The 26,172-nt window shown below is 34.2% G+C and overlaps 1 protein-coding gene across 1 annotated transcript in view; it reads left to right on the plus strand.

Moving 5' to 3' along the window:
• Positions 1-25,766, plus strand: part of LOC150091162 (enkurin) — a 98,130-nt gene extending 72,364 nt beyond the window's left edge. The window contains exons 4-5 of the mRNA XM_090382341.1: positions 19,736-19,882; positions 25,460-25,766. Coding sequence (XP_090238467.1) covers positions 19,736-19,882; positions 25,460-25,639 — 327 coding nt within the window. The 3' untranslated portion in view covers positions 25,640-25,766. The remainder of the gene's footprint in view (positions 1-19,735; positions 19,883-25,459) is intronic.
• The last annotated feature ends 406 nt before the right edge of the window (positions 25,767-26,172 follow it).

Below are 26,172 nucleotides of genomic sequence, written 5' to 3' on the forward strand. Positions count from 1 at the left end.
ATTCAAGGTGAGGACCGCTTTATAAGCATTCGCTATGCTTTACTAGTATAATAGTTATTTACATTATTTAATATAGTTTTAAGTAACTTTTCTAATGTTTTACTTGGAATTTTAGCATAACTATCTCTACATGATGTTATGAATCTAAATGCAATAGGTGATTTATGAAATTTAGGTATACCATATATAAAACGGATATTTTAGGTTATTGTACTTTAATTTTTTTATGCAATGCTGTTAGTTTTTTGATTATTATATTAGGGGAAGAAGCATTATATGCTAGAGCATATAATGCTTCTAACTCTAATATCCGAGATCCATTTCTTAAATTTCAACGTTGTAATAACAAATTATGTCTTACTTATCCTTATGCTACAATTCATGCTACAATTAATATAAATGTGCAAATATTTTGCAAAATAAATAATGTTATATATATGATCACTTGTCGTACTTGCAATGTTAAATATATTGGTCAAACCAGTAATAATTTACATATCAGAATTGACTTTACATCATTCAGACATTAATACTTACAATAACAAGTCTAGTAAGAAAATAGGTAATCTTGAACATGATATTGAATTTAGACATTTCCAAAAACATACTTTTGGTAATATTTTCATTTCAATATTTAATGTAATTATTAACGCAAATGAAAGATTTACTGCAAGAAGAAATTAGCATGTTACAATATAAAACACTATATCCATACGGACTGAATAGCTGATTTAATCAAAAATACACGACTAATAATTTAAAAGATATATATATATATATGTGTTATGATATGTTTAAAATTGCAAAACCTCATAAATCTAAATGCAAAAGAAAATTTAGTAAATCTAAAACATTTAAGAGCGACCGAGAACAACTAGGAGATGTCATAGATTTATTTAAAATTTGGGACACCGATCCTATAAACATTGGTAAAATATATAATACACTCTTCAGCATTAAACTTAGTGCACTCAAAGCCCTAAGCAGGAAAGCCAATAATTATGTCTTTGGATCTTTGTCACCTTATGCACATTATACTAGACATTGTTAAATTCAGAATTAATATTTTGAATATTAACAAGCAACCAGAAAACTCTGTCCTTGTCTTATATTTTCAAAATAAAATGATGGATAATTTGGATATACATAGAACTACTAACTTACGTAACGACTTGCTACCTATTAATAACTTACATATTAATACCATTTAGATATGCTAAACCATTTGATCTTAAAGCATGTAACTATAAAATAATAGCTACAAACCTTCACAATATTAACATTGGATAGGATATATGTTTTGCCACAAGCCTTCATTTCTTAGATACTTAGATCCTAGCCATAACCACATTATAACCGGCGATTTAGATATAATCCCATATCCCGAGCTTAGAGATATTTTATCACTCGGTTTTAAGTTTTGACCTAATCTACCTATTAGTAAATCAACCTTTAAATAACTGTTATATCTAGATTTATTAAAATACTGCATAAGATCTGCATACAAATATAACATACCGGTTGAGGCATATCACATGTGGCTGTTCACAATGCTAAATATCATATTTAACAAATATAATCAATTCAAATTCATACCGGATAATCTAAATAATACAAAATTAATAAATAAGCAGCTCAAAGAAATACAAACATTTTGTAATTACTCCGGTTGACAAAACTGCTTGCAATTATGCAATTATATGTAAGTCATTTTACATAGAAATTATTAAAAATGAACTGCAGTCCAGTAGCAAAATAAAAATACAAAGCATCTTCCCCTAATGTAATAATCAAAAAACTAATAGCATTGCATAAAAAATTAAAGTACAACAACCTAAAATATCCATTTATATATGGTATACCTAAATTTCATAAATCACCTATTGCATTTAGATTCATAACATCATGTAGAGATATATATATATATATATATATATATATATATATATACAGTTGGTCGTCGACTTACGACCGACTTCTGTTCTGACTGACCGGTCGTAATCGATCTGGTCGTATGTCGGCCATATATTTATTAACAGTATTTTTTAACCTTTCTAATCTTTTTATCATCTTTATAAATTATTTTTATAATCTTTTAAATTTTTATCATCTTTTATTTTTAATTTTAAATACAGCAATGTTTTTATCTTTTACTTAGCGCAATGTTTTTATCTTTTACTTAGCGATACTGTACTAGGCGTAGAAACGAAGGTATCTCTCTCTATGAGCTTAAATTCAAACGTTCTCTACATTTTAATTGGTTTATTATTCGTACTGTTTATAAAAAAAAAAAAAACTACAATCTATAATTATATTGTACATAATGTGAAAAATAATGCTGTGCATAATGTACTGTAAACACTAAAATTAATGTAAAAATTAATAGAAATGAAATTTACAAAATCAATTTTTAATCTTTGCTTGTGCTGGGTTGTGCATCGTCAGGGTCATGTTCTTGGGTTGAGGTAGGAGATGTTTATTTATAGAGACATTATGCAAAGCAAATCTTTTTTTTAAAACGCTTAAACCACCCAGTACTAGCCTGAAAATCTTCAGCGTAATCGTCTCCGGCGCGTGATTTTAAACTCTGAAAAACAAACTTCTAGCCTTTGCTTGCACTGTGTGAAGGCTCATGGGTGTATTTTTTTTGTATTAAATCTTCCATCCACATAAACAACAATTTCTCCATTTCATGGATGGGTTCCTGTCGTTGTTTGGTTAAAATTGTAGACATAATAGGTGCAGTATCGTCGATGCCATGGAATGTGATAATTTCAAGTCACGTGCTATCGTATTCACTTTCTTTCCGCTTTCATACTGCTGGATAATTTTCGTTTTACACTCTGAATCAATAGTTTTCCTTGACTTCTTAGCTGACGTATATGTAGATGAAGACATTTTCCTTTTACTAAACATATTATGCATATTTCAGTGGAATTTTAATTAATACACCACACGCAACAGATGCTTAATAGCGACTGGGTGTATGTGAGAGAGAGCGACTGAGTGTATGTGCCTGGTGCTGTCCTCAGGCCTGCCGTCATCGACGTGCCTCCTCACCTGGGTTATGGGTGTCCTCAGTAGTGATTTCCTGATTTATTATTAATTTATTCATTATTTATTATATATATATATTTTTTGTGGTCGTAAGTGCGGCCGGTCGTAAGTCGACGACCAAGTGTATATATATATATGCTAAAATTCCAGGTAAAATGCTAGAAAAGTTACTTAAAACTATATTAAATAATGTAAATAAAACTATTATAATAAATAACTTACCGATTATAAATGCAATAAAAAATAACAATATTCAGCAAATACAAACATTTAACTTTAAACATTTATTCACTAGTATCAATCTTGACAATTTAAAAGATGTTCTCCAAAAACTATATTTGGAACATAAAAATGCTATAATGTTTGATTTAACCTACTGGGATACTACAAGAAATTTATGTATTTTTAAGAATTACATATATGATGGAACTTCGTTATACTTACAAGTGAATGGCATCCCTACGGGAAGTCCAGCATCCTGCATAATTGCAAACCTCTATCTATATTCTACAGAAAGAACATTCCAAGATAACCTACTTATGTTCAGATTACGTAGATGATCTGTGTGTGTGTGTTTAATTGTTCACATTTCGTTCAGGATTACAGCAAATTATATCCAGAAGAACTTGTATTGGAAAATACTAACAGTTCTGATACTACAGCAAATTACCTGGATCTTTGTATAGAAATATTCCGTAATAATCTAGATGTCGTATATAATAAAAGAGACATTTAATTTCAATGTAGTCGGCCTTACAAACTGGAGATCTAATATATCGAAACCAGTGTATGCTAATATCATTTTATCCCAATGCCTGAGGATTGCTTCTATTTGCAATAAAAACACAACCTGTTCAGCAAACATAATAGCATTTATATGATAAGTTGATAAATAATAATTTTCCTATCGCTTACCTGAAATACCACTTCAGGAAAGCGATAAATATAATTAATTTCAAAAATTTATTTTCTGAACCCATTGCTTCAATATAATTACCATAATTACGGATTTAGAACCATGTATATTATGTACATAGGATACACTTTGCTTTCTTGGTGTCTTACGGCCTAGAAAATTTGTACCCACCGGCCTGCAAATTATAGTGTATCATTTATGTTATTTTATCTTATCTTATTTTTTAATCACATTGTATATACTTAAATTCACGCTAAGGTGACATGCAAATTCAGCTCAGGGTCCTACTATAGGAATGGGTTTGCGATCTCGGGCATACCCGAGCTACAACTTATATCTTGTCTTGTCTTTAAGCTGTCCTACACACTTTGTTATTTCTCCGAAATTATTAGGGTAATCTGAGGATGTAGGAGAAACTATTTCTTATTTGTTCTACTATATTTTTGCCTTTATGGAGTTCAGGTTCCATTATTCCTACTCTATTAGTTTTTATATTTCTTACTATCTGCATGTTTCTCTTTGCGTTAACTTTAATTAATTATTTATTTATTTATTTTTATCATATCCATCACATAGGAGCCACCGCATATATACTCACTAGAGGGATTATTATTTCATAACAACTAGTTGTTACATTATGTCCTGGATACGGTAGATATGCCTTATACTTTACATTTATTCTTATTTTAATTATTAAATTATGTTCTCTGTTGGGTCAACAATGTTCAATATATGCTTACATTTATAATGTCTTCCTTTTGATTCAAAAATTAACTACCTTTAATTGGTTTTCGATTCAAATTACTTAATCTCTGGATTTTTTTATATTTTATATATCTTAGCAGATATTGATCATTGCAGAAACAGAGAACTCTTTGTCATTTTTTGCCTTCAGTCTAGGTGGTTGGCCCTGGTTGAAGTCATTTAGATTGTGGGTAGACAACGATAAGTTTTATATATATATATATATATCCCCTGCATTTCTTTAAATCCAGCTTGGTATTGTCTGCTTGAATTACCTTCTATATTATGATCTTCAATATTATACAAAATATAATATATATATATGAGGATGATAATTGAGGATAAGCACTGATTATCTTAGACATATATATATTTTGGCATCAAATCTGTGCAGTAATTGATTCAGAATCTGAATATTTAGTAATCAGCTGATATTGTCACCAAATTGAATTTACTTACCCCACAAGAGTGAAGAAAACAGAATTATGTATCTACATCTTAGATCCTATATCACTGAATGATTTTAATCCCAGTTTCAAGCAGTATTTCATTCCAACCAAGATCCCCCCCCCCCCCCCCCCCGAATCTTTGCAGTTTAGTATGCCCGAGTTGTCTGGCTACCATCAGATATCCTATTCCTAGATCCGATGTTTTGGTGACCTTGTACAATACAATTGTAAGCATTAGTATTAGTAGAGGCATATGATGCGAGAAAGCAAGCTTATATAGTATCAAGTAAATAAAAAATAAATAAATAAAATAAAAAACCTTCCCATTTCATGCATCCATTCACTTCAAATGCTTGTTCAAATGCATTGAACTTGTTTAAGTTGTCTACCTCCACTATGACAGATGGAAATTTGTTCCAGCTATCAACCACCCACTGGCTAAAGGCAAATTTCCGCACATCTATTCTACAATTGTCTTTCCTCAATTTCAGTTTATTCCCCCTCAGGTTTGTAATCTGAGCAAGAGAACCATTCAATGCCTTATACACCTCGATTAGATCACCTCGCAGGTGCTTAGTCTCCAGATGCTGCAATTTGTAGAACTTAAGCTTTTCTTGGTAACAGCAACCCTTTGTTCCATTTATTAATGTAGCCCTTCTCTGTACTCGTGTCAGCAGTTCTACATCCTTCCTAAAATGAGGCCTCCAGACCTGTATGCAGTACTTAAGGTGTGGCCTGACCATTGCCTTACTATGCTAGCAAAATTCCTGTACAGGTAAACCTCGTATAACATGGTAGTTAGGTTGCTATAAAATGTCATGTTGTGCAAAACCATGTTATATGGGACTAAGAAAAAGTACAAAAAGGGGGTTGCGTTCCAAAAGCTAACAAAAATACACCATTTCGTTAACAAATCTAACAAAAATACACCATTTCGTTAACAAATCTAACAAAAATATGCCATTCTAGATTTCTGCTCTCTATTAGTGTATTTTCTGCTCTCTTTAAAAAATCAGTAATCCCTGGGTTTGTTTGCTTTTGATTGATAAATCTTTGTGAATTTCATTGTATGAACTAAGCATTTTTGAACTTTGGGCTCCTTTCATTCAAGGATCTGCATTCAAAAAGTAAGATTCTAATTGCTAGGCTAACTTTATGCCTTCCCATATGCTTTTTAGTGTAAAATTTGGAAGTTTAGAATTTTCATCTGCGCTATCATCCTCTGAATTGATTTCGTTTTACCTCTGATGCCATTTCCACCAAATCCACTTCACCATCCTCTTTTTCTACCAGTAATTCTTGAACGTCTTCAGTAATCGTATCTTTTTTAAATGTTTTTAGGAGCATCGGCGACTAAGGCCATGTTACTCTGTGTATATTGTCTAGAAATTACATGTGTCCTGAGGTCTATTTTCTGTTTTGCTGGACAAAAAAACAGAGTTTCTGGGAGAAAAAAATCATGCTACCCTTGCCTGGGCCCGACAAACTCAGCCTCATTGTGAAAAAAGACCCATAAAAATTCCTCATTTCATCGACGGGATTCAAACTCAGGTCTTTTCCACCTGGTGTGGGGTTGGTTGATGGGGGATTTTTTTGGCACATCAGCATCTATGGCCATAGTGTGCCACCCGGTGTGGGGAAGGAAGGTGAATCTATCAACTGTGCAACCCACGAGTGCTTCAATAGTCATATCATCAAAACGTAGCAAGTTCTACTATCGCACAGATACCATTTTCTGCCGGTTTGATCATATTTCCTGAATGAACTGACTCCGGCCATACAATTTTCCAACATGCACCTGTTGACAGTTTTACTACTTTGAGCGATAAAGCTATGATTCTGATACAGATTAAGAAATGTTCCATGCCTCCATTACTTCAACAGACTGGGAATCATTTTTTTCCAAAATCCATTGTAACAAATTTCTGACGTAATGAGTTTTAAAGGTGAATATAATGCCTTTGTCTAATGGCTGAATAAAAGAAGTTGTATTAACCTAGTACAACCGTGGTGTTAGGAACATAACTTCAATGTTTGGATGACTTAAATCTTTTGTATGGCCTGGTGTGCTATCCAATATTAATAAAACTTTTAATTTTTCCAATTTTTCTAGAATTTTCCACAAGTTCAATAGCACAGAACGTAACACAGGGATTTCTCAACAAAATAAAATACAGGAATTTCTCAATATTTCTTTTTGACTAGTGAGTCAACAGCGGGAATTCAGAAAGAGTGGAAATTATGAAAAATTACGTCTAACGTAATAGCAGTGTTTTCCCTGCACAAAAGCTCAAAAATACCCTGTTATGCAAGGTTTATCGAAATTCTATAACAGTGTTATTTAAGTACCTTGTTGTGCGAGGATTGTCGTAATTTATCAATCGTGTTAGAGCGAAACAGTGTTGTAGAAGTACGTGTTATATGGGGGTTTCCTACATATCATTGACAAGACGCTGTAAGCTACTCTTGCAGCCTGGATTAGTTCCAAAATTTGCCAAAAAGGGGGTAAGGTTACTACACTGCTCAGAAAACTTCATATCTGACTGCACAATTACCCCCCAGGTCCTTTTCATTCTCCACCGCCCTGTGTGTAGTACCACACAGTTGTGTTCAGCCATCGGTAGGTATAAAAATTCAATTGATAGTGAATGTGTGATTCTTTTGCAGTTCATGCCACATCAAAAACAATTTTAAACAAAAAAAAAAAAGGGGGGTGAGTTTCATGTACACAGGGATGGTAGAACTTTTAACTCAACTTCTATAAAAACATTGAAAAGACTGATTTTACACATGCGACACGAGCAGTGATTGTTAAAATTATGAATGTATTTTGACTCACTTAAAATATTTAGGCAAAAAACTTACAAAGGTTGGTGATGTTATGGAGGCAGTTGTTCTTCAATGGAAGACAACAATGTAATTATTTACCTGCATATTTGTAGTGACGTAATTGTCCTGTCCTCTTCTCCCATTGGCTCGAATAAATATCACTAGGAGGAAAACATTTTAATGTATATAGAGATAAAATGTGGAAGAAACTTTCAATACAGGTATTGTCTTTTTCAGCTTTATTGATTTACATATAGCAGCATATTTAAGTAATTAAAATTACATGGAACTTGTGATGTGCTCTGTTATGTGAATCTTTTTATCATATTTTATATATTACTATCAACATGACACTGTTGGCCATTTCTTTAATCAATCACAGCTGTCGAGCAGAAGTTTGTGGTGTCAATGCCAGGGGCTCACATCTGGTGAGTATGGGCTTGGCACACCCAGGGTCCTGAGCTGGATATCATCAGTCTTCTCTTTCTTGGTGATTCCCGTTTACTTTTGTCTCTCTCTCTCAGGATAACTCGGGGAATTTTTTTTTTTTTTTTTTTGGCTGGTGCAGCATAAGTTTCAGGCTTCCTTTGCATCCTGTAGCTAATAATAATAATACAGCAGGCCCCCGTTATAACGTGGTTCGCTTTACACTAATTTGCTATAATGCTGTTCTTATATTATAACCTGTATCTGACTATGACGCTGTCACAGATCACTATAAAGCTCTTTTACAGATTGCATCTTTGGCATATTTAATGAAATCGTTTCATTTGATGGAGTTGATATGATGAAAATGAATACCAAAACAGCATTAAAACATTTCCCACGCTCAGTGAAATTTTCTCGCACGCTAAATTAATTGCAGTACAGTCACTTGTTACGTAGTTCCGAGATCAACATTTTAAAAAATGATCAAGTATATTGCTTGTAATATTTGCGCGTTATATGCATTTATCCGAAGCCTAGTCATCACTCAGTACAGTATTAGACATTGTGCGTAATGGACAGTTTACTTGAACATTGTATCATAATTAATGCAACCAATGCAGTTACATTTTCGAAGAGTTAATAATGGCCAATAATAATGAAAAAGCAACAACATCTGGGTGCAGTACGAAGACTGTAAATGTAAGAAAAGGCTGAATTTGAAAATTAAATTAGATGTTTTGAAGCGAATCGATTCAGGTCAAAGACAAGCAGATGTGTACCATAATTTAGGACTTGCAAGTTTAACTGTAAAAAGAATTAATTTTAGCAGCGGGAAAGATAGCTGTTCCACTGCAAGCAACTAGGACTAGGCAGGCTATTAGGATTGAAATGGAACGACTTTAACTAATTTTATTGAAGATAATATCCAATGCAGAATTCAGTTAAGTTAAATATTAAAACTGGTAAGGGCTGGTTGAATGGATTTAAAGCCACAAGTGCAGATGGAGCCGAAACTTTCAGAAAATAACTTGTTAAAATTATTGAAGAGGGGTATTATGTGTTATACTTCTCAACAAGTTTTTAACATAGATGAAGCAGGACTTTTGTGGAAACGAATGCCTAAAAGAAGTTTCATATTGAAAGAAAAAAAAAAATATGCCAGGTTTCAAAGCAGGGAAGGATCAGTTGACTCTATTGTTGGGTGGTAACGCTGCAGGGGATTTAAAATTAATACCCCTTTTAGTTTATTTGGAAGAGGGCCAAAGTTCAACCCAAAATCTACACATTTTTCATAATTAAATTCATCAATTAAATTAAATCAATTTAGATCAATTCATGATTTTAATTGGAATTTTAAGTTTAATTTTGATACGTAAGTAGTTACCACATAATTATATACGTATGTAATGCAGAATATTTTATGTGTACAAATATTTGAATATTAAATATTTTGACCGACATTTGTGCATCTTTTCACTGCTGTTTATTATTGATTAGGAAATATCTTATGGCACCGACCGCAAATACATATGTTAACTTATGGGAATGCGGCGCTCGCTTAGCACGGATTCACTTAGTGCTCTGTTTTTCCGGAACGAATTATCAGCGTTAAGCGGGGGTTACCTGTAATGCAAAACATGTTTTGCAATTGCTAAACCGAAATCTGCATTCCATATTACATCAATGTGGTTTTGCTAACAATAGGTGAGATATATGTCAACCGGGCTAGCCTGGTGGGTAAAGTGCCTGCCTAGCAACCCAAAGGTCGCGGGTTCGAATCCCTCCTCGGGCTTGGATCAAAGTACTGCAAAACCTTGGGAGGTGCATTATGGCCACAGAAGCTGATGCGCCAACAACTACCAAAAAAAATAAAAAAAAAAGGTGAGATATAGTTTACCTCACCCATGTAGCTTTCATCACACTGTGAACAGTTAAGCTTATGTATCACCCAACTCCTGAACATTTCCTATTGGACTTAATTGGGGAGGAGGATATTGAATGTTATTTGTTTTAGTATTCTGGCATTCCTTTGTTACACTCCCAAATAGAATAGAATAGAATAGAATGTGGGCCACATGAGAATTGGCAGGATGTTCCTTCCCTATGCCTGGTATTCTGGCCAGCCATAACTTTGTATTTCTCTTACTGCAATGCAAAATGACATTTCATAAACTCTAGCCATTAAAACCTGCTGAGCAGTTCAGGAGTATATCATGTAAAATGATATGTAAATTGGCTTGCACACAGTTTCTGTATATTGTACTATACAAATGATTACAACAGTATACAACCAGTTAAGTCCCCTACATTCGAAATGTTCAGGTGGGTTGATTTATAGGATGTTCACAATGCAATGCCAAATGACATTTCATGATTTCTCAAATGATGCTATTTCATCATTTGGGAAACCATGTCGAAGCAATATGGAATGCTACCTGAGCAAGATCATCACCAGTCGAACCATTGATATCGGGTCTGATTCATCCCCTTCCTTCTGGGGTTTACATAAGTAAAGAAGTCTTTGCTGTGTTTCTCTACATTTGCCAAAGATTTCTCATAATATGCCTTTGCTTGCCTAACCTCCTTGTGACTTGATTACAGAGAAGCTTATAGATACCATAGGCTTGTGTGTTACCTGATAATTTATGTGCATACCATGCATTTTTTCTTATCTGTCACATCTCATTGGCGCCTTCGTAGCCGGGTAGGAAGGAGCAGCAGTGCGTAACACACACTTCTTGATTAGACCGGGGTTCGATCCCGTCGCCACCAAATACGGAGGAAGCGGAAAGGTCAGGGAATGACCACCGCATATTCCCGGAGCAATATGGCCTTAGTTGCTAATGCTCCTAAAAACCAAATAACAAACAAACAAACAAGTCTCATTAGTTCATTTGACATCTGTTTATGCACAAACCTTGAACAACATTTCTTAGTTGGTATTAAATGCCTTGTAGCTTCCAAGATTAATTCCTTGCATGCTTCCCATTTAGAATTTGCTGTTATTATTATTATTATTAGCTATATGGTGCAAGGAAGCCTGAGGCTTATGCTGCACCAGCCAAAAAAAAAATTCCCGAGTTAGTGTATGAGAGAGAGAGAGAGAGAGAGAGAGAGAGAGAGAGAGAGAGAGAGAGAGAGATGATAGCCAGCTCAGGACCCTGGGTGTGCCAAGCCCATACTCACCAGATGTGAGCCCCTATTGGTAGCATCATCTCTTGGTCCCACTGTATAGAATTTAAAACCTGTCTGAGACCACCATAGTCATCTTTATGAAAACAAAAACAGTTCCCTTTACCCCTGATAGCAGTTACATCTTTAAGTAAATCCCACATCAGTATACTGTGATCACTGCCACCTAGTGGTTCCTTTATGTGCAGATTCTTAATGCATGAATAATTATAGCTGATAATCAGATCAAGAGTACTGCTCCCTCTGGTTGCCTCTCGAGCATGCTGTTGTAGGAAATAGTCATCCAATAAATCCACCACAAAAGTCTTACTATTGTGTGAATGATCAATCTACAAGTAACAGTTGGTATCTTGAAAGTTGAAATCCTCAATTATAAGACATTCTGATTTACTGGCCCATTTGATTTATCTGTACAGTTGTTCATTGCAGTCATTAGGCCTGGAACACACTTCTACCCTTATTTTTCCTTTCCCAGTTTTTATGCAACACCAAACTGAGTCAAGATTGCACTGGCCGCCCATGTAAACTGGATGCACTGGCTTAGATTTTGTTTCCTAGCTAAGAGCATAAACCCTCCTCCCTGTCCTTTCTATACATATTTAAATATGTATAGAAAGAAATATGTATAAATTCTGCGTTCCTTATATCTGTGTTACACCATATTTCTGACATCCCAATGATAACTGCCTCTGTCTTGACCAGCACTTCAGATTTACTGTACTCTTAGCATTGGTGTACATGCACCTGTTCTGCCTCTTAGTTATCCGAACACAGCCCATGTATTTACTTGTTCCATGATGTCCCAAGCAGGTCTTGAAATCCCCAGTACCTTGCTTTCTAGGCTGCTGCTCATTTCAACAGGAATGCACGGATCACTTTCACCTCTACCTGTTATTATTAGTCTGTGTATCCTCCCAATCTAGCAGTTTTCCGGCCCACTTAACACCGCTTTGATAGTATCAGCAAGTATTATTGCACCCTTTCCATTTACGTGTATCCCATCCCTGTAGAAGCACTCTCTGCTGTGAATAAGCACAGACCACGCTGAGAAAAATTCTACCCCATGAGCCATGCACCATCTCTCCAGGATGGAATTGATTGACAAGGCTCACATTATATATGCCCTCCGATCGTGTCTAACCATTTCAGACACATTCAAATTTAAACCTAACTTGTGACTTTTTGTTTTAACATTGCCCAGTACTTGTTAAGTAAATCCACAGCTCTCCTGCTCTTAGTTGCATTAGTGCCAACATACAAAAATATCACCTTTTGTTCCCGTAATAGATGATATCTGCTCTACAATGTCATTCAACTTTTGCCCCTGGCAGACCTACCCTCGTCCTATTCCACAATATTTTTCCCATTTCCCTGACAATAAAGTGAGCAACAACTAGCTCCTGTGGGACCACAATATACTATGTGTTTGTGGTTTTCATATATAAAAAAAAATTAAATGGTATTGTGTATACAAGAGACAATTATAATGAAAAAGCAAACCTCTTAATTTGGTTTCTTTTTTAGGTGTAATATATGTCCCCCCCCCCCCCCCCCATTCTTTCACTGTAGTATGAAGGGGTTTCAAAAAAAGACGTATTCTCTCAGAAGTAGTTGTAGAATTTTTTTTTTTTTTTTTTTGTTGGATACCTTGAAATTTCTATAGCAACCACACGAATTTTGGTTTCAATCTGACAATTTTTTTTTTTTCTATGCTGAATGAAGTGAAATGTTATAGTGGATAAAGGTCACAGTGGATAAAATAGAATGAAGATAAGTGATTTGATTCCTCTTTCTGCAAGGGGAAAACACCCAAAACAATTCACAAAGAATTGGTTGCTGTTTATGGAGAAGACTGCTCAGGTTACAGTGTTCTTGGACATTCGTTCTTGAATGTTCATCTACAGTTCCAATGTAGATGAACCTCAATGCATTATGAAGAAATCCAAGGATACCCAGCAGCTGCTGTCAGGGCTGGATTTTAATGTTTGTAGGCCCTAGTCACTTATTCTGAAAAGTGGGAAAAGAGGACTAAAATATTTCTTATAATAAATTATGCTGTATTAATATATTGACTGCGAATTACATCTTTTGATGTAATGCAAGTATGAGCAGTTGATCAGTGCAGCAGCGCATGCACATATGAATGTGTATAAACGACTATGACTGTTGTCTCATGTTTATCTTGTTAAACTTACTTTTTGTGGAGAGTTAAACGTGCATTCTCCTGTTCAAAACAGTTGTACTCACAAATATGTACATTGAGTTATATGTATAGAGAGCGGTAGACGTAGCTGAGTGAGTGGTCAGGAGTGCGAGTGCAGTAGCACACACTCTTTGAGTGGACGGAGTTCAATCCCGTGACTGCTAAATATGATTAAAATTTGTATTTATTGTAATCTACACTGACCTGGTGGTAGTGTCAGAGTATAAACAAGAACATTTATTTTTTTTTAAATTAAAAAAAAAAAATTTATTTTTATTTTTTTAAATAGCAGAAATAAGTTTGTGGTGTGACATTTTAAGAAAATAGTGTGAATTTTAAAAGATTACTGGCGAGCTGTATTTTCAATTTTTCATATTCTGATCCTAGAACAATTTGTGTTAACTATGTTTTAAAATGTCTTACAGGTATATGCGAAAACACGAATCTGGTTATAGAAAAAGCTTTGGGTAAAATGAATATTCAATTCCTGATATAAGTCACACAGATCAGTTGTTTGTCACTATTTGTTATTTATCAAAAGATGGCAAAGTACATGAGCATTTCTTGATATTTGTTCCCATTGAAAAGCATGATGCAAAATATCTTTTTGATTCGGTAGCATCTGTTCTTGAAACACATGGAATAGATGTAGCAAATTGCAGATCTCAGTCATATGACAATGCTGCTAATATGAGTGGGATGTATTCTGGAGTCCAAGCCAGATCCAAGGAAGTCAACAGATTAGCAGTATGGGTTCCATGTGCTTCACACAGTCTTAATTTAGTATGGACCACAACATCTGCAGAAAGTTGTTTGGCTGCTGTTAATTTTTTTTTGCATATTAGAGTTGCCCTACACATTCTTTGCAGCCTCACCACAAAGATGGTCTAAATTGAGTACAATGGAGAATACAACCTTGGTCAAAAATCGATCAGACACAAGAAGGTCATCACGTTACAATGCTGTGAGATCATTGAAAAAAAATTACAGTAAAATTTGTGCGGCACTCGTTGATATCTCAGAATGTGAAGAACAAAAACCAGTGGTGGTTCATGAAGCAAAAGTTTTGATAAATGAACAGAACAGGTTAGAAATATCATTAATGACTGTCATTTGGGAAGATCTAAAAAAACATAGATAGAGCAAATTAAGCAATTCAAGAACCTGGAATTGAGTTATGCGTAATTGTGAAATTATATGATGCTCTTCTGGATTATCTGATTGATGTTCAAGACAAATTTGATGATTTTGAAAAAATGGCAAAGGAATTCATTCCAAATTCTGATTACAGACTGAAAGTGGAAAGGGAAGAAACCATGTGATGAAACACCAGAGGAATTGGTACCAATTCCTTCTGGTTTTGCAGAACTAAGTGCAAAAAATAATTTTGAATTCAAGCTTTTTTAAATTCACAGAAATGATAAAATGATGTTCTGCATACAATGCATTGCATGATACCTTCAGTTTTTTTATAGATAAATCTATGTGAAAAGAAGAAATTTGATCCAAAGCCACGGCATTAGTAAACATCTACTCTTCTGACTTAGAAGTAGACTTCATTGATGAATTCCTATTGTTTTTGGCACTATACAAGGGCAAAACATCTGTGGCAGAATTAATAAAGGCACAAATAAAAGAAACTAATTACTAGTTTCCCAAACGTACACATAGCTTTAAGAATTTATCTATCCATAATTGGATCGAATGTGGAAGGAGAGTGCTAATTTTCAAAACTTAAGCAGATCAAGAACTGTGAATGCTGAACTATGAACCAAGATTGCTTATCATTGTTGGCACTTCTATGTATCGAAAACTATATTACTTGTCATATGGACTTCGAGGACTTCTTTAAAGATTTTGCTACAACAAGAAGCTGAAGCAAGAAACTTTTATAATCTTAAGAAATGTTACAAGTAATCTAGATAATGATGATATTTTAGATTTTGTTTCCATTTAATTTCAAGAATAATGTTGAAGTTTTATAGTTGCATTATTTTTAAATCTGAAAACCTTTCCCTCCCTATTTTTTACTTTTTTTCTCTTCCTTTGTAGTTCCTAAACCTGTCGTAGGCACAGTGCTCGATGGGAAATCCGTCCCTGACTGCTGCAACAAAAGAGAGTATTGCATAAATTGAGGCCGAGGAGTTAATTCTAGAAGATCGCCATACAGCATCAAAGAACTAGCTGCAGAGCTCCAAATTATGCAGGGTTTGTGGAGAACATCATCCATCAACATTTGCATATATGAGTAAAGTCTGCTAGATGAATTCCCACACTTCTGACCTCAGAAGAAAAAGGCACAATGTGCACATGAAGTTGATGTGCCAGGAAATTCAAAGTTTTTTCATGGCTAGTCACTGTGGATGAAACTTGGATCCACCACTGTGATCCTGAAACTAAACAAATACTAACAGATTACCTTCAAAAGGGCAGTACTGTGATGGTGAAGTATTCTTCCAACATTCTCATAAAGCTATGTGCTTTGTGAGTATAAAAGAAGAAATGATGGGGAAAATGCTCAAAAGGTGTGCCACATCTTGCTTATTCCCCCGACCTTACACCCTCTGATTTTTTTCCTCTATCTTGCTCTTTCTTCGTAGAAAACACTTTGCTTCTGATGATGAGGTGATTTCTGTTCATGGTTTAAAGGATAGTTAGAGGACTTCTACAATACTGGTTTGCAGAGTGTATTGAGAGGTGACAAAAATGTGCCATTTTGCCTGGTGTAAAGGAAAAAGTGTAATACATGTTGTTTGTTTCACCTTCTATCACAACCACTTCTGGGTGAATACAAATTTTTGACCCTCCCATATTTTGTTTGAAATTTGGTCTTCTGCTATATAAATGCATTGAATAAATTATTTAGTCCTGTGTATGTACTATCTTTCGACAACTTCTTTGTAATATACTGCACAATAATGATATTGTTACTTTCACATTGAATGGCGTTCTACTTTTTGCATATCCAAAATTTTTATTTCCTTATGTGACAATACTGTTACTAGTCAAAGCTTTCAAGCTGAGCTGGTGCAAAATATTTTGTACTGGTACAGTCTAAAAAAATGCTTTGTCTGGAAAGGTTATGGCATTGATGTTTTGGGATAATGAACATATAATTCTTCTGGAATTCATGACATTTGATGCTAATTCAGGAGGGCATCAGACAAAATGTGACACAGACCTCTATCCCTTGGAGTGATCCTTCTGCACAATAATACAACACTGCATGTCAGACCAGAAATACTTGTTTGGGAAGTTGAGATTGTAAGATGGATGGCTGAGAACTTCCCAACTATACATCAGCTACTAATGTGAAACTAATGTGAAAAAAAAAAAAGTTTGTTTGTAGCTACATCTTGTGGTAGCACAGTAATTCCAGTCATCCGTCAACACCATGTGGCTGAGTTAGTGCTCTCAGGTGAAGGTAGCAAAGTTTTTTTCATCTTATGAAACAGCAGAATGTGTAATTCACAAGCACCTCATGGCCTTGCTGTACATATCAAACAATCAACTGACTAACTTATATGTCAGGGAAAAAAAAGTTATTTAAATTTTTTTTTGTTTCTTATCTTATTAAAATTAATTACTTAAATTTTTTGGATGCATCCTTTTTATTTTCCATTCCACCATTTTGTAATTTATTTTAAAATTCAAAACTTGGTACTAGGAGCATGAATATTCTTGAGCTTACAGTGCAAGGTTTGGAATGTGACCCACTTTTACACTTATTGCACTTATGCATTGTCTCTCATGAGGAATATCTGCAGGTCAGTGTCACTACATTTTTAAGTTGAAGCTAGTCTCACTGTGCTTTTGGTAATGTAATTGTAGTCAGTCAGTCAGTTGGATTATGACAGATTGCCAGAACATGTCAGTATCTTAATTTATCTGCCATTGTGTTGTTTGTCAAGATGGAATACTACAGTGTGCTCACCACTGTATTTACCGGATTTTTTGATGTAGCTTTTCCATGAATTGTGATCATGGTGGTAATTAATAACTTAATTATTTAATAAGTAACAATGAGTATTTATTCTCTGATTCTACAGAATAATGAGCCATTCTCAGTTATATAAGAATTACTGAATATTCTGAGTTAATTTACTGCACAGATGATTTTCATTGTAAAATTTTTTTTTTTTTTTTTGGGAGTCATGTGTTATAACTAGTGAACTTTCAGATAATATATTTCTAGATGTTTGGTATCCTTAGCTTTGTTTTTCTAGCTTCGTTACACATCCTGTCAAATTTTTACCACACAACTGATTTACCTTTTTGAAAACACGAAACATGCTTTAATTGTAAAAGAACATAATACACACATACACAGACTCAAATCATGCTTAACCCTTTCCAGAATGAGATTAATGAAAATGTCTGGTGCTAGCAGTGGACTGTGTGGAGTGAGTTTTTTCATAAAAATTAATTTTATATAAATGCTTTTAATCTGTTCTCATTTTTACTTGGTTGTCTGATATTAGATGAAATTTAAGGGACTTCATATTTCACTTCATTCAGTTTCATTATCTTCTGGATTTGAATTCTAGAAAATTTTAGCATATGTAAGTCAATATCAGCCTACATTGAAGATCTCTTCCTCCAATTTTAAAATATATTTTCTTGCTATCATCTGTTTCAAACTGTGCCTACAAATAGTTGAAAATGCATAAGAGAAAGCAGTGCTAACTGGAAGATTTGTAATTTAAAATGATCTTGGAAAAGGTTAATGGTTAGTGTAACGTTTGTTATTTGATTTTTAGGAGCATTAGCAACTAAGGCCATATTGCTCCGGGATATGCAGTGGTCATTCCCTGACCTTCCCGCATCCTCCGTATTTGGTGGTGACGGGCTCGAACCCCGGTCTAATCAAGAAGCGTGTGCTACGCACTGCTGCTCCTTCCCACCTGGCTACGGAGGCGCCTAGTGTAACAAAATTGAATGGTTATACCAAATCATATAATACAAGCACATATTACTCTATGCTTCAGAGCATCTTTTATGCTGTGTTTTCAAGATATATAAACCATATTGAAAAAATAACAGTTGGGAATGTGTACTCTTGTGCTTGTTAAGCAACTCTTCATTGTAAAAAAATTATTGGTATCTTAACTAGTAAACTTTCAGGTCATAACTTTGTGGACTATCAGAAATTCATTGATGACCAATGTCTACAGAAGACATATTTTCCAACAATTTACTAAAGTATGATTGATTCTTCTTCTTCAGAGTTTTTAAATGTACAATAGCAAATTGTCTGCTGATGATGAGAATATGGCATGCTCATCCACTGTGAATATTCATTTCTATTAGTTTTGTCTTTTAACTGAATTTACTGTGTATAAAATATTATCTGGCACTGTTGCTACTAATCTGCCATTGCCTTTGTAATCTCTTTTTTAATCTTTGCCAAATAGATTTCCAGTTTAAAATTTATGCAGACTTAGCATACCTATATGTTGCAAGGAAACTTTGGTAAAAAGAGGTATAATTTTATTTTATGAAGGAAAAATTACAAGTAATTTTCTTCAAAATTGTAAAAACTCTTCAACTTCTATCTGAGACTGACTAACTGAACAACTAATGAAAAACAAAGAAAAGACCACCTTTAAAGGGCACAACATTTTTTTATTCACAGAATGTTAAATTATGCAAAAAATTATAGCCAGTTAGTGCAACTGTGCAATATTTTACCAGAACACTCAGAAACAAACTGGAAATGCTGAAGTCACAATTTTATGAAATGTGATTGTTGAAAAAATTACAAAAAAGATGGATGGTTATTTGCATATATATATATATATATATATATATATATATATATATATATATATATATATATATTTGCTTTGATTATATGTAGATTAATATTCTTCTCTTTTTTGAAGAGAATTGTAAAGTTTATATTTTCTAATATAGGAGTTTGGAAAAACGCCAAAGTATCTTTTGAAGCGTGCAGAGGATATGAAGTATGCCAAAGATGCATATGAGAATTTTGTTAAAGATCAGTATATGAAAGATGCACCCCATAAACTAACTGATGAAGAAAAGAATAAGATTCTTGAGGTAAGAAAATATGTACTAAAATTAAGAAAAGTAAATTTTTTTTTTTTTTTTGTCTTGATTGTTATTCTCTAATGAAATATGTAATAAAATATATATATATATTTTTTTATCAGTACAGAGAGTCTATAACTTAATGTTGATAAGTCGAATTTTTTTTCATCTGTCTTTTCCAACCTTACTGTAAAACTCCACAGGAATAATACTTTAACTATATTTAACGTAATTGACATTTTGTTGAGGTACACAAAACTAGGTTAATTTAAAATGTTTCCAGGTAGAAACAGGTAGAGAGCACGTCTTGGCACGTTCATACTTTCTCCTGTCCCTGCTTGTTTAGCAGTTGCTAAGTGTTATGAAAGATTCAAGGTTGGAATATGGTTCAAAATGTCAAAAGGTTATTTGTGGAAAAAAAATTGATCTTTCACAAATTTTTCAGCCTTTTCATGAATATGTCACACTTTCAAAATTTATGCAACCCAAATATTACTATTAAAATTGCATAATCAGTAATATTAAAATCAAGCAATTTTAATATTACTTTTTCTAAATGTACAATCTTTTACATAATGCTCCTGGCCTAATCTGCTGCAGTGAGAAAGAAAAAAGAAAAAACACCACAGCAGATTAGGTCAGGAGCATTATGTAAAATGTAGTGTGCAGAGCAAATCTTAGATTACTTTATTAAAAAAAAAATTTAATGTATTCGTTTGCAATTTTATTCTGCATATTTTATTTCATTTTTCTCTAATCTGTGGGGGATTATTTTTATATACTTAGCCCTTCACCAACCCCCATAAATAATAATATGGCAATATTAAATCTGGGGATTGGGGATAACACATTTTTAGAAATAAAATAATCAAAAACGTTTCTGTTAACTATATTTTTGAAGAACAGAGATCTAGTCACTCAGTGATTCAGTGATATGAAATGGCATAATACACCTCAATTTTTTGAGGATATAAGTTCCATAAGAAAATATGAGAATTATCATTACTCCACATTCTGCCATTTTGCTGATTGACACAACCACTCAAATGGAACAAAGTTCATCATTGAGGACACTGCTACCGGTGCCTCCGTAGCCAGGTGGGCAGGAGCAGCAAGTACGTAGCACACGCTTCTTGATTAGACCGGGGTTCAAGCCCGTGCCCACCAAATACGGAGGATGCGGAAAGGTCAGGTAATGACCACCGCATATCCCCAGAGCAGTATGGCCTTAGTTGCTAATGCTCCTAAAAACCAATCTCCAGTCTACAGTGACCTCCCCCTGAATCCAAGGATGCTTATCCCCTTTGCTGCCACTCTTAATATAATTGGATAGATCCCAGATACCTCATTCAAGTTTAGCTTCATCAACCTCCCTCTCAGTTGTTGCAAAATCATTTTAGCCCCCTGTTAGAGTTTGATATATTTCTGCATCTCTATCCCAAAGAAATTTGTTGAATGTCCAGCAGGGTCATCAACAGTTATACATTTCCCATCTAACAGGAAAAAACTGACTCAACATTCCACTGCCTTATTGTTTAAGTAGAGCAGTATTTGCTTCCATTTTCTGATTGACTTCTCGTAATTTACTTTGTGATTTTATTGCAGGCTAGTTTGTATCTATGGTAGGTTCCTCTATCTCTTGATAATTTATGTGCATTTCTAGTGCATTGTAGAATTTAAAAAAAAAAAAAAAAAGTTTTTTTTAAAGTTCATTTTCTCATTAGTCTCATGCCTTGAACAGTATTTCTTAGTTGGTATAAAAAGTGCAGTAACCTCTATGATTACTTCTCTGAATGCTGAATTGTGCAGTCGGATATAAAGTTTTATGAGCAGTGCAGACAGGTCATGGGGTATTGTCAATGATATACAGGAATTTTGCTAGTAGGGAAAAGGTGATTATCCCTTTGTATAAGACCTTGAGTACTGCATACAGGTCTGGAGGCCTCATTTTAGGAAGGATGTAGAGTTGCTTGAGGAGGTACAGAAAAGGGCAACAAGATTGGTGAGGGGAACAAAGGGGTGGTCTTACCAAGAAAGGCTTAAGTTCTGGAGACTAAGCACCTGCGAGGTGATCTGATTGAGATGTATAAGGCCTTGAATGGGTTGAGCAGGCTCATTTGTGATGGGATTCTTCCTCTTGCTCATATTATGATCCTGAGGGGCCATAAATTCAAATTGAGGAAAGACAGTTATAAAACAGATGTGTGGAAATTTGCCTTTAGCCAGCGGGTTGTTGATTGCTGGAACAAACTTCCATCTGTTGTGGAGGTTGATAGCTTAAATAAATTCAAGGAGGAACTGGACAAACGTTTAGAGGAAATGGATGTGCGAAATGGTTTTTTTTTTTTTTTTTGGCTTGCAACATAAGCTTGCTTTCTTGCATCATATACCTCTACTAATGCTTTCCATTTAGAATTTGCTGTTGGTAACACCACCAGTTGGTCCCACTGAATGGAATTTAAAAACTGTCTGAGACCATTACAGTCACCTTTATGAAAGAAAAGGGCCTTCCTTTTGCCCTTGACATAGTTACATCTTTAAATAAATCCCACATCAATCTGCAATCACTGCCACCTAGTGTTTCTTTTATCTGCAGATTATTAATGCATGAAGAGTCACTGCTTTCTCTTGTTGCAAAAAAACAGTCATCTAGATAAATCTTAGTACTGTGTGAGTGACCATCCTATAAGTTGGTCAATATCCCTCATAATACATTATAATTTACTAACCCCTATACTCTTGTTTTCATTTTCTCCTGCTTATATCACACCAAACTGACTCTTAACCAAGAGTCAGTTTGGTGTGATTCAACTTCCCCCACCTCAAAGAATTATGATATATAATAAGCCAGGCTTTAATTTTAATGTGGTGTATGATGCCATTTGTATAATATCAGGGGGGCATTCAAAAGGTGTCCCTTTTGAATGACCCCTGATATTATACAAATGGCTTCCCACTTATAGTGCCTTTGTGGTCAGTTCCTTCAAAAGTATTAGTAGTGGAAAACGATTTAAGAAAGCAAGCTTATACAGCCCATATAAATCTCTTCAGGATCAGCCTCTCTTATTTTTGCACCATATGAAGGACAAATAAAAGAATTCTTAAATGGGCACTTGAAATTTAAGAATTAAAAGTAAAGTAGCAGACTACTTAAATTCCAGAAACATTCCTGATACTATTATAACTGAAGGTAAGAAATCAGAAAACACTCAAATTGTATATATGGGGATAACAACCAAAGGGAGGATTAAAAATGCTCCATCTACTCAGGAAACAAATATCCTAAATATAATTGTCATATTCTGGTTCAAGCTTGAAGTCATACAGAATGCAGTTAAGAAACCAGTGCTTTTATTTGGACAAAAAACAAATGATGGGAGATTTGTGTAGAATGTTAAATACATATATTTTATCATATCATCTAGTGTGAACTGTCATGTTTTTGAATGCTTAAATTTAAAAGAAGCAGTTTACAATCAAAACTGTGTATAAAGAAACTGCTTACATATGTAAATTTTTATAGGTTTGCATAAAAAAAAAAAAAAAAAAAAAAAAAAACTAAACCTCCAAAAAAAGCACTTGCGGTATGACACATTTTTGTTACACATGTGGCCAACAAAGCGGATTATGGAGAAAAGTTAAATGCTTTACAGGAAGGATCTTTCATATTTTGAAAAATGAACATGAATGGTTTTACTATGCAACTGAAAGTGACCCGCTGTACTTTTGACTGACATTCTCTAATTATTCAATACTACACAACACAGAAAAATTCTATTTGTACTAAATTGTTATTTTACTTTTTGAGAGATGTGAAACATGCTCTGGACCCCAGGGAGTGGCAACCCCCTAGTGTGTTGCTGCAACTGAATGGTTATTTAAGGGCAGAAAAATTAATGTGTTGATTCTTATTTTAGAATCAAAATACATCATTGGGCTTCAACTTGGACATGTATCCCTGTGGAATAAATGACCAAGTTGCAGCCCAATATTGATTATTTCTTTTAGAGTCACTCACGTATCAAAAGTTTTAGCCAGATATAATAATTTGGACCATTTAATGATTTTTTTTCTCATACTGGTAAATAGTGAGAGGTCTGTCAGCTTTATGCCAATGCCTTTCAAATATCAGAAGACAGTGTGTCCTCTGATTGATTGGAAATTACTCTGTCCAATAATGTATTACAGTACACTCTAAAATCAGGCAGCCTCGAGGATTGAGTGGTGCTGGATTATAAAATTTTCCAGATTTTAGGGAAGCACATTTCAAAGTTCATGACATAATAAACCACAAAGTGCAAGAGAAAACAGCAAAACAGCAACATCATGGTAGTACATCCCACATTCTGTGCACAGTCATGCTGTATTTATTCTCACAAGCTTATTAGTAATTAATAGTAAGCAGTATTTCCTCACTACTTGTGTAGTAGCAAACTACTGCTAACAAACTCTCTGATATGCTCTCTGATACACATGAATAGCATTGATGTACCTTGCAAGTTTTTAATTCCCCATTATAACAAGGCAATGTTTATTAGTTTGTATGATATTTTGCTTTTATTGTGATGTGGTGAAATTAAATCAGTTTCTTGCACTTAATAACTAAGATTGGCAAGTTTCATTTTTGTCACCATTAATGTGTTAATGCAAAATAAGATACAGAATCTGACGTTGAGTTACCTGTTGTTTTTCTCCCTACTTTAGTCATGCATCTGAAAAGTATGATTAATCATAATGGCAGCAAAATCTGTTATTTGTGTACATCAGTTGCCACTTATGGATACATAAAGCATACATTTTTCCAGCTGTACCCACCTTGGGCACTTTTAATCTTTCTCTTTGCTCTCAGCTGTTCTAAAGTGATGCAAAGTGCTCACCCAAGGAGAAATTATAAGATTATAAGGTGTGTGCAGGACTGTCTTGTTCTTTCATCTGTTTTTTTTGGGGGGGGCCAGCTGAATTTAAACTGCACTGATAATACAATGGCTTCTCACAGCAGAACAAACTTGCCTTTATAACGAGTTGCACTACTTTCTAACAGTTGGACTCACCAAAGGTTAATCAGGTGTTTGCTTAAGAGAATACAATGACAACCTGTTTCAGGAGTAACCAGTCCCTCAACAGTTGACTTAGCCTTTTGTGGCAATACTCAGACAAAACAGATAGTTTTAGCCATATTACATGGCTAAAACTATATACTATATATCAACTTTGAAAACTTCAGTTTGACATATGCATAAGCATTGGGCAACTTCTTTAAAACTGATTTTTCTGTATGCTGCCACTAGGGACCAGTTATTCCTGAAACAGGATGTCATAACAGACAGCCATTTAACCTTTTCCACGTTTGAAAGAAGTGCAAATACTTGAAGGAAATCTTTGAAAAGATGTATTGAGACTATTGCATTATATATGCAGTTTAAAGGATAAGGTAGTCCTTATAAAGGGAGAACTGTGATTTTTAATATGAGCACCACAATTTGCTGTAATTAGGCACAATGTTATTGTAATATGAGGTAGAATAGAGTTACCCTCTACCAAAAATGTGTATTATTTAATTATATTCTGTTTGTTATTATTATACAGGGCCTGAAGGAAAATTGGAGAGAAGTGCATCATGAATATCAAGGGCTTTCTCTTATTACCGACACTCTTAGGAAGAAAACTAGAAAAGAACGACTGGAAGCAGAAATGACTCGTTTAGAAAAAGATATTAGGCTATTGGAGAGACACAGGGATATTTACATACTTAAAAAAGATATATAACATCAAAAACATTTTGTGGAAGAACAAAACTGAAGTTTAGCATTACATGATAAATTGTAATAACTTGCAGTTAAGGTATAGTGTACACTATTATGGGAATTTTAAATTAACCTTACTAAATTCTTGGAAGAGCAAAGTTGATTGTATATAATAAGCTGCACTTTACATCTTGAAACATTTATACAGTATTAAAGAGCTTTATTTATATACTTTTCAAATATAAAATTTCATGTCTCTGTTTCAGAGGGAGAGAAGCACAAACTTAGGAGCTGATGAGCATTAGCATTGGCATACGATGCAAGAAAGCAAGCTTATATAGCATCATGCAAAAAAATAAACTCTTCCATTTCACCCACTTCATTTGTTCCGAATGCCTGTCCAACTCAGCCTTAAATTTATTTAGGCTATCAACTTCCACAACAAAAGATGGAAGTCTGTTCCACCAATGAACTATCCGCAGGCTAAAGACAAATTTGCACACATCTATTCTACAATTGTCTTTCCTCGATTTAAATCTATGCCCCCTCAGGTTC

The sequence above is a fragment of the Mastigoproctus giganteus genome, chromosome 1 (genome assembly GCF_048544385.1).
Source record: "Mastigoproctus giganteus isolate SK-2022 chromosome 1, ASM4854438v1, whole genome shotgun sequence".
Taxonomy (NCBI): Eukaryota; Metazoa; Arthropoda; class Arachnida; order Uropygi; family Thelyphonidae; genus Mastigoproctus; species Mastigoproctus giganteus.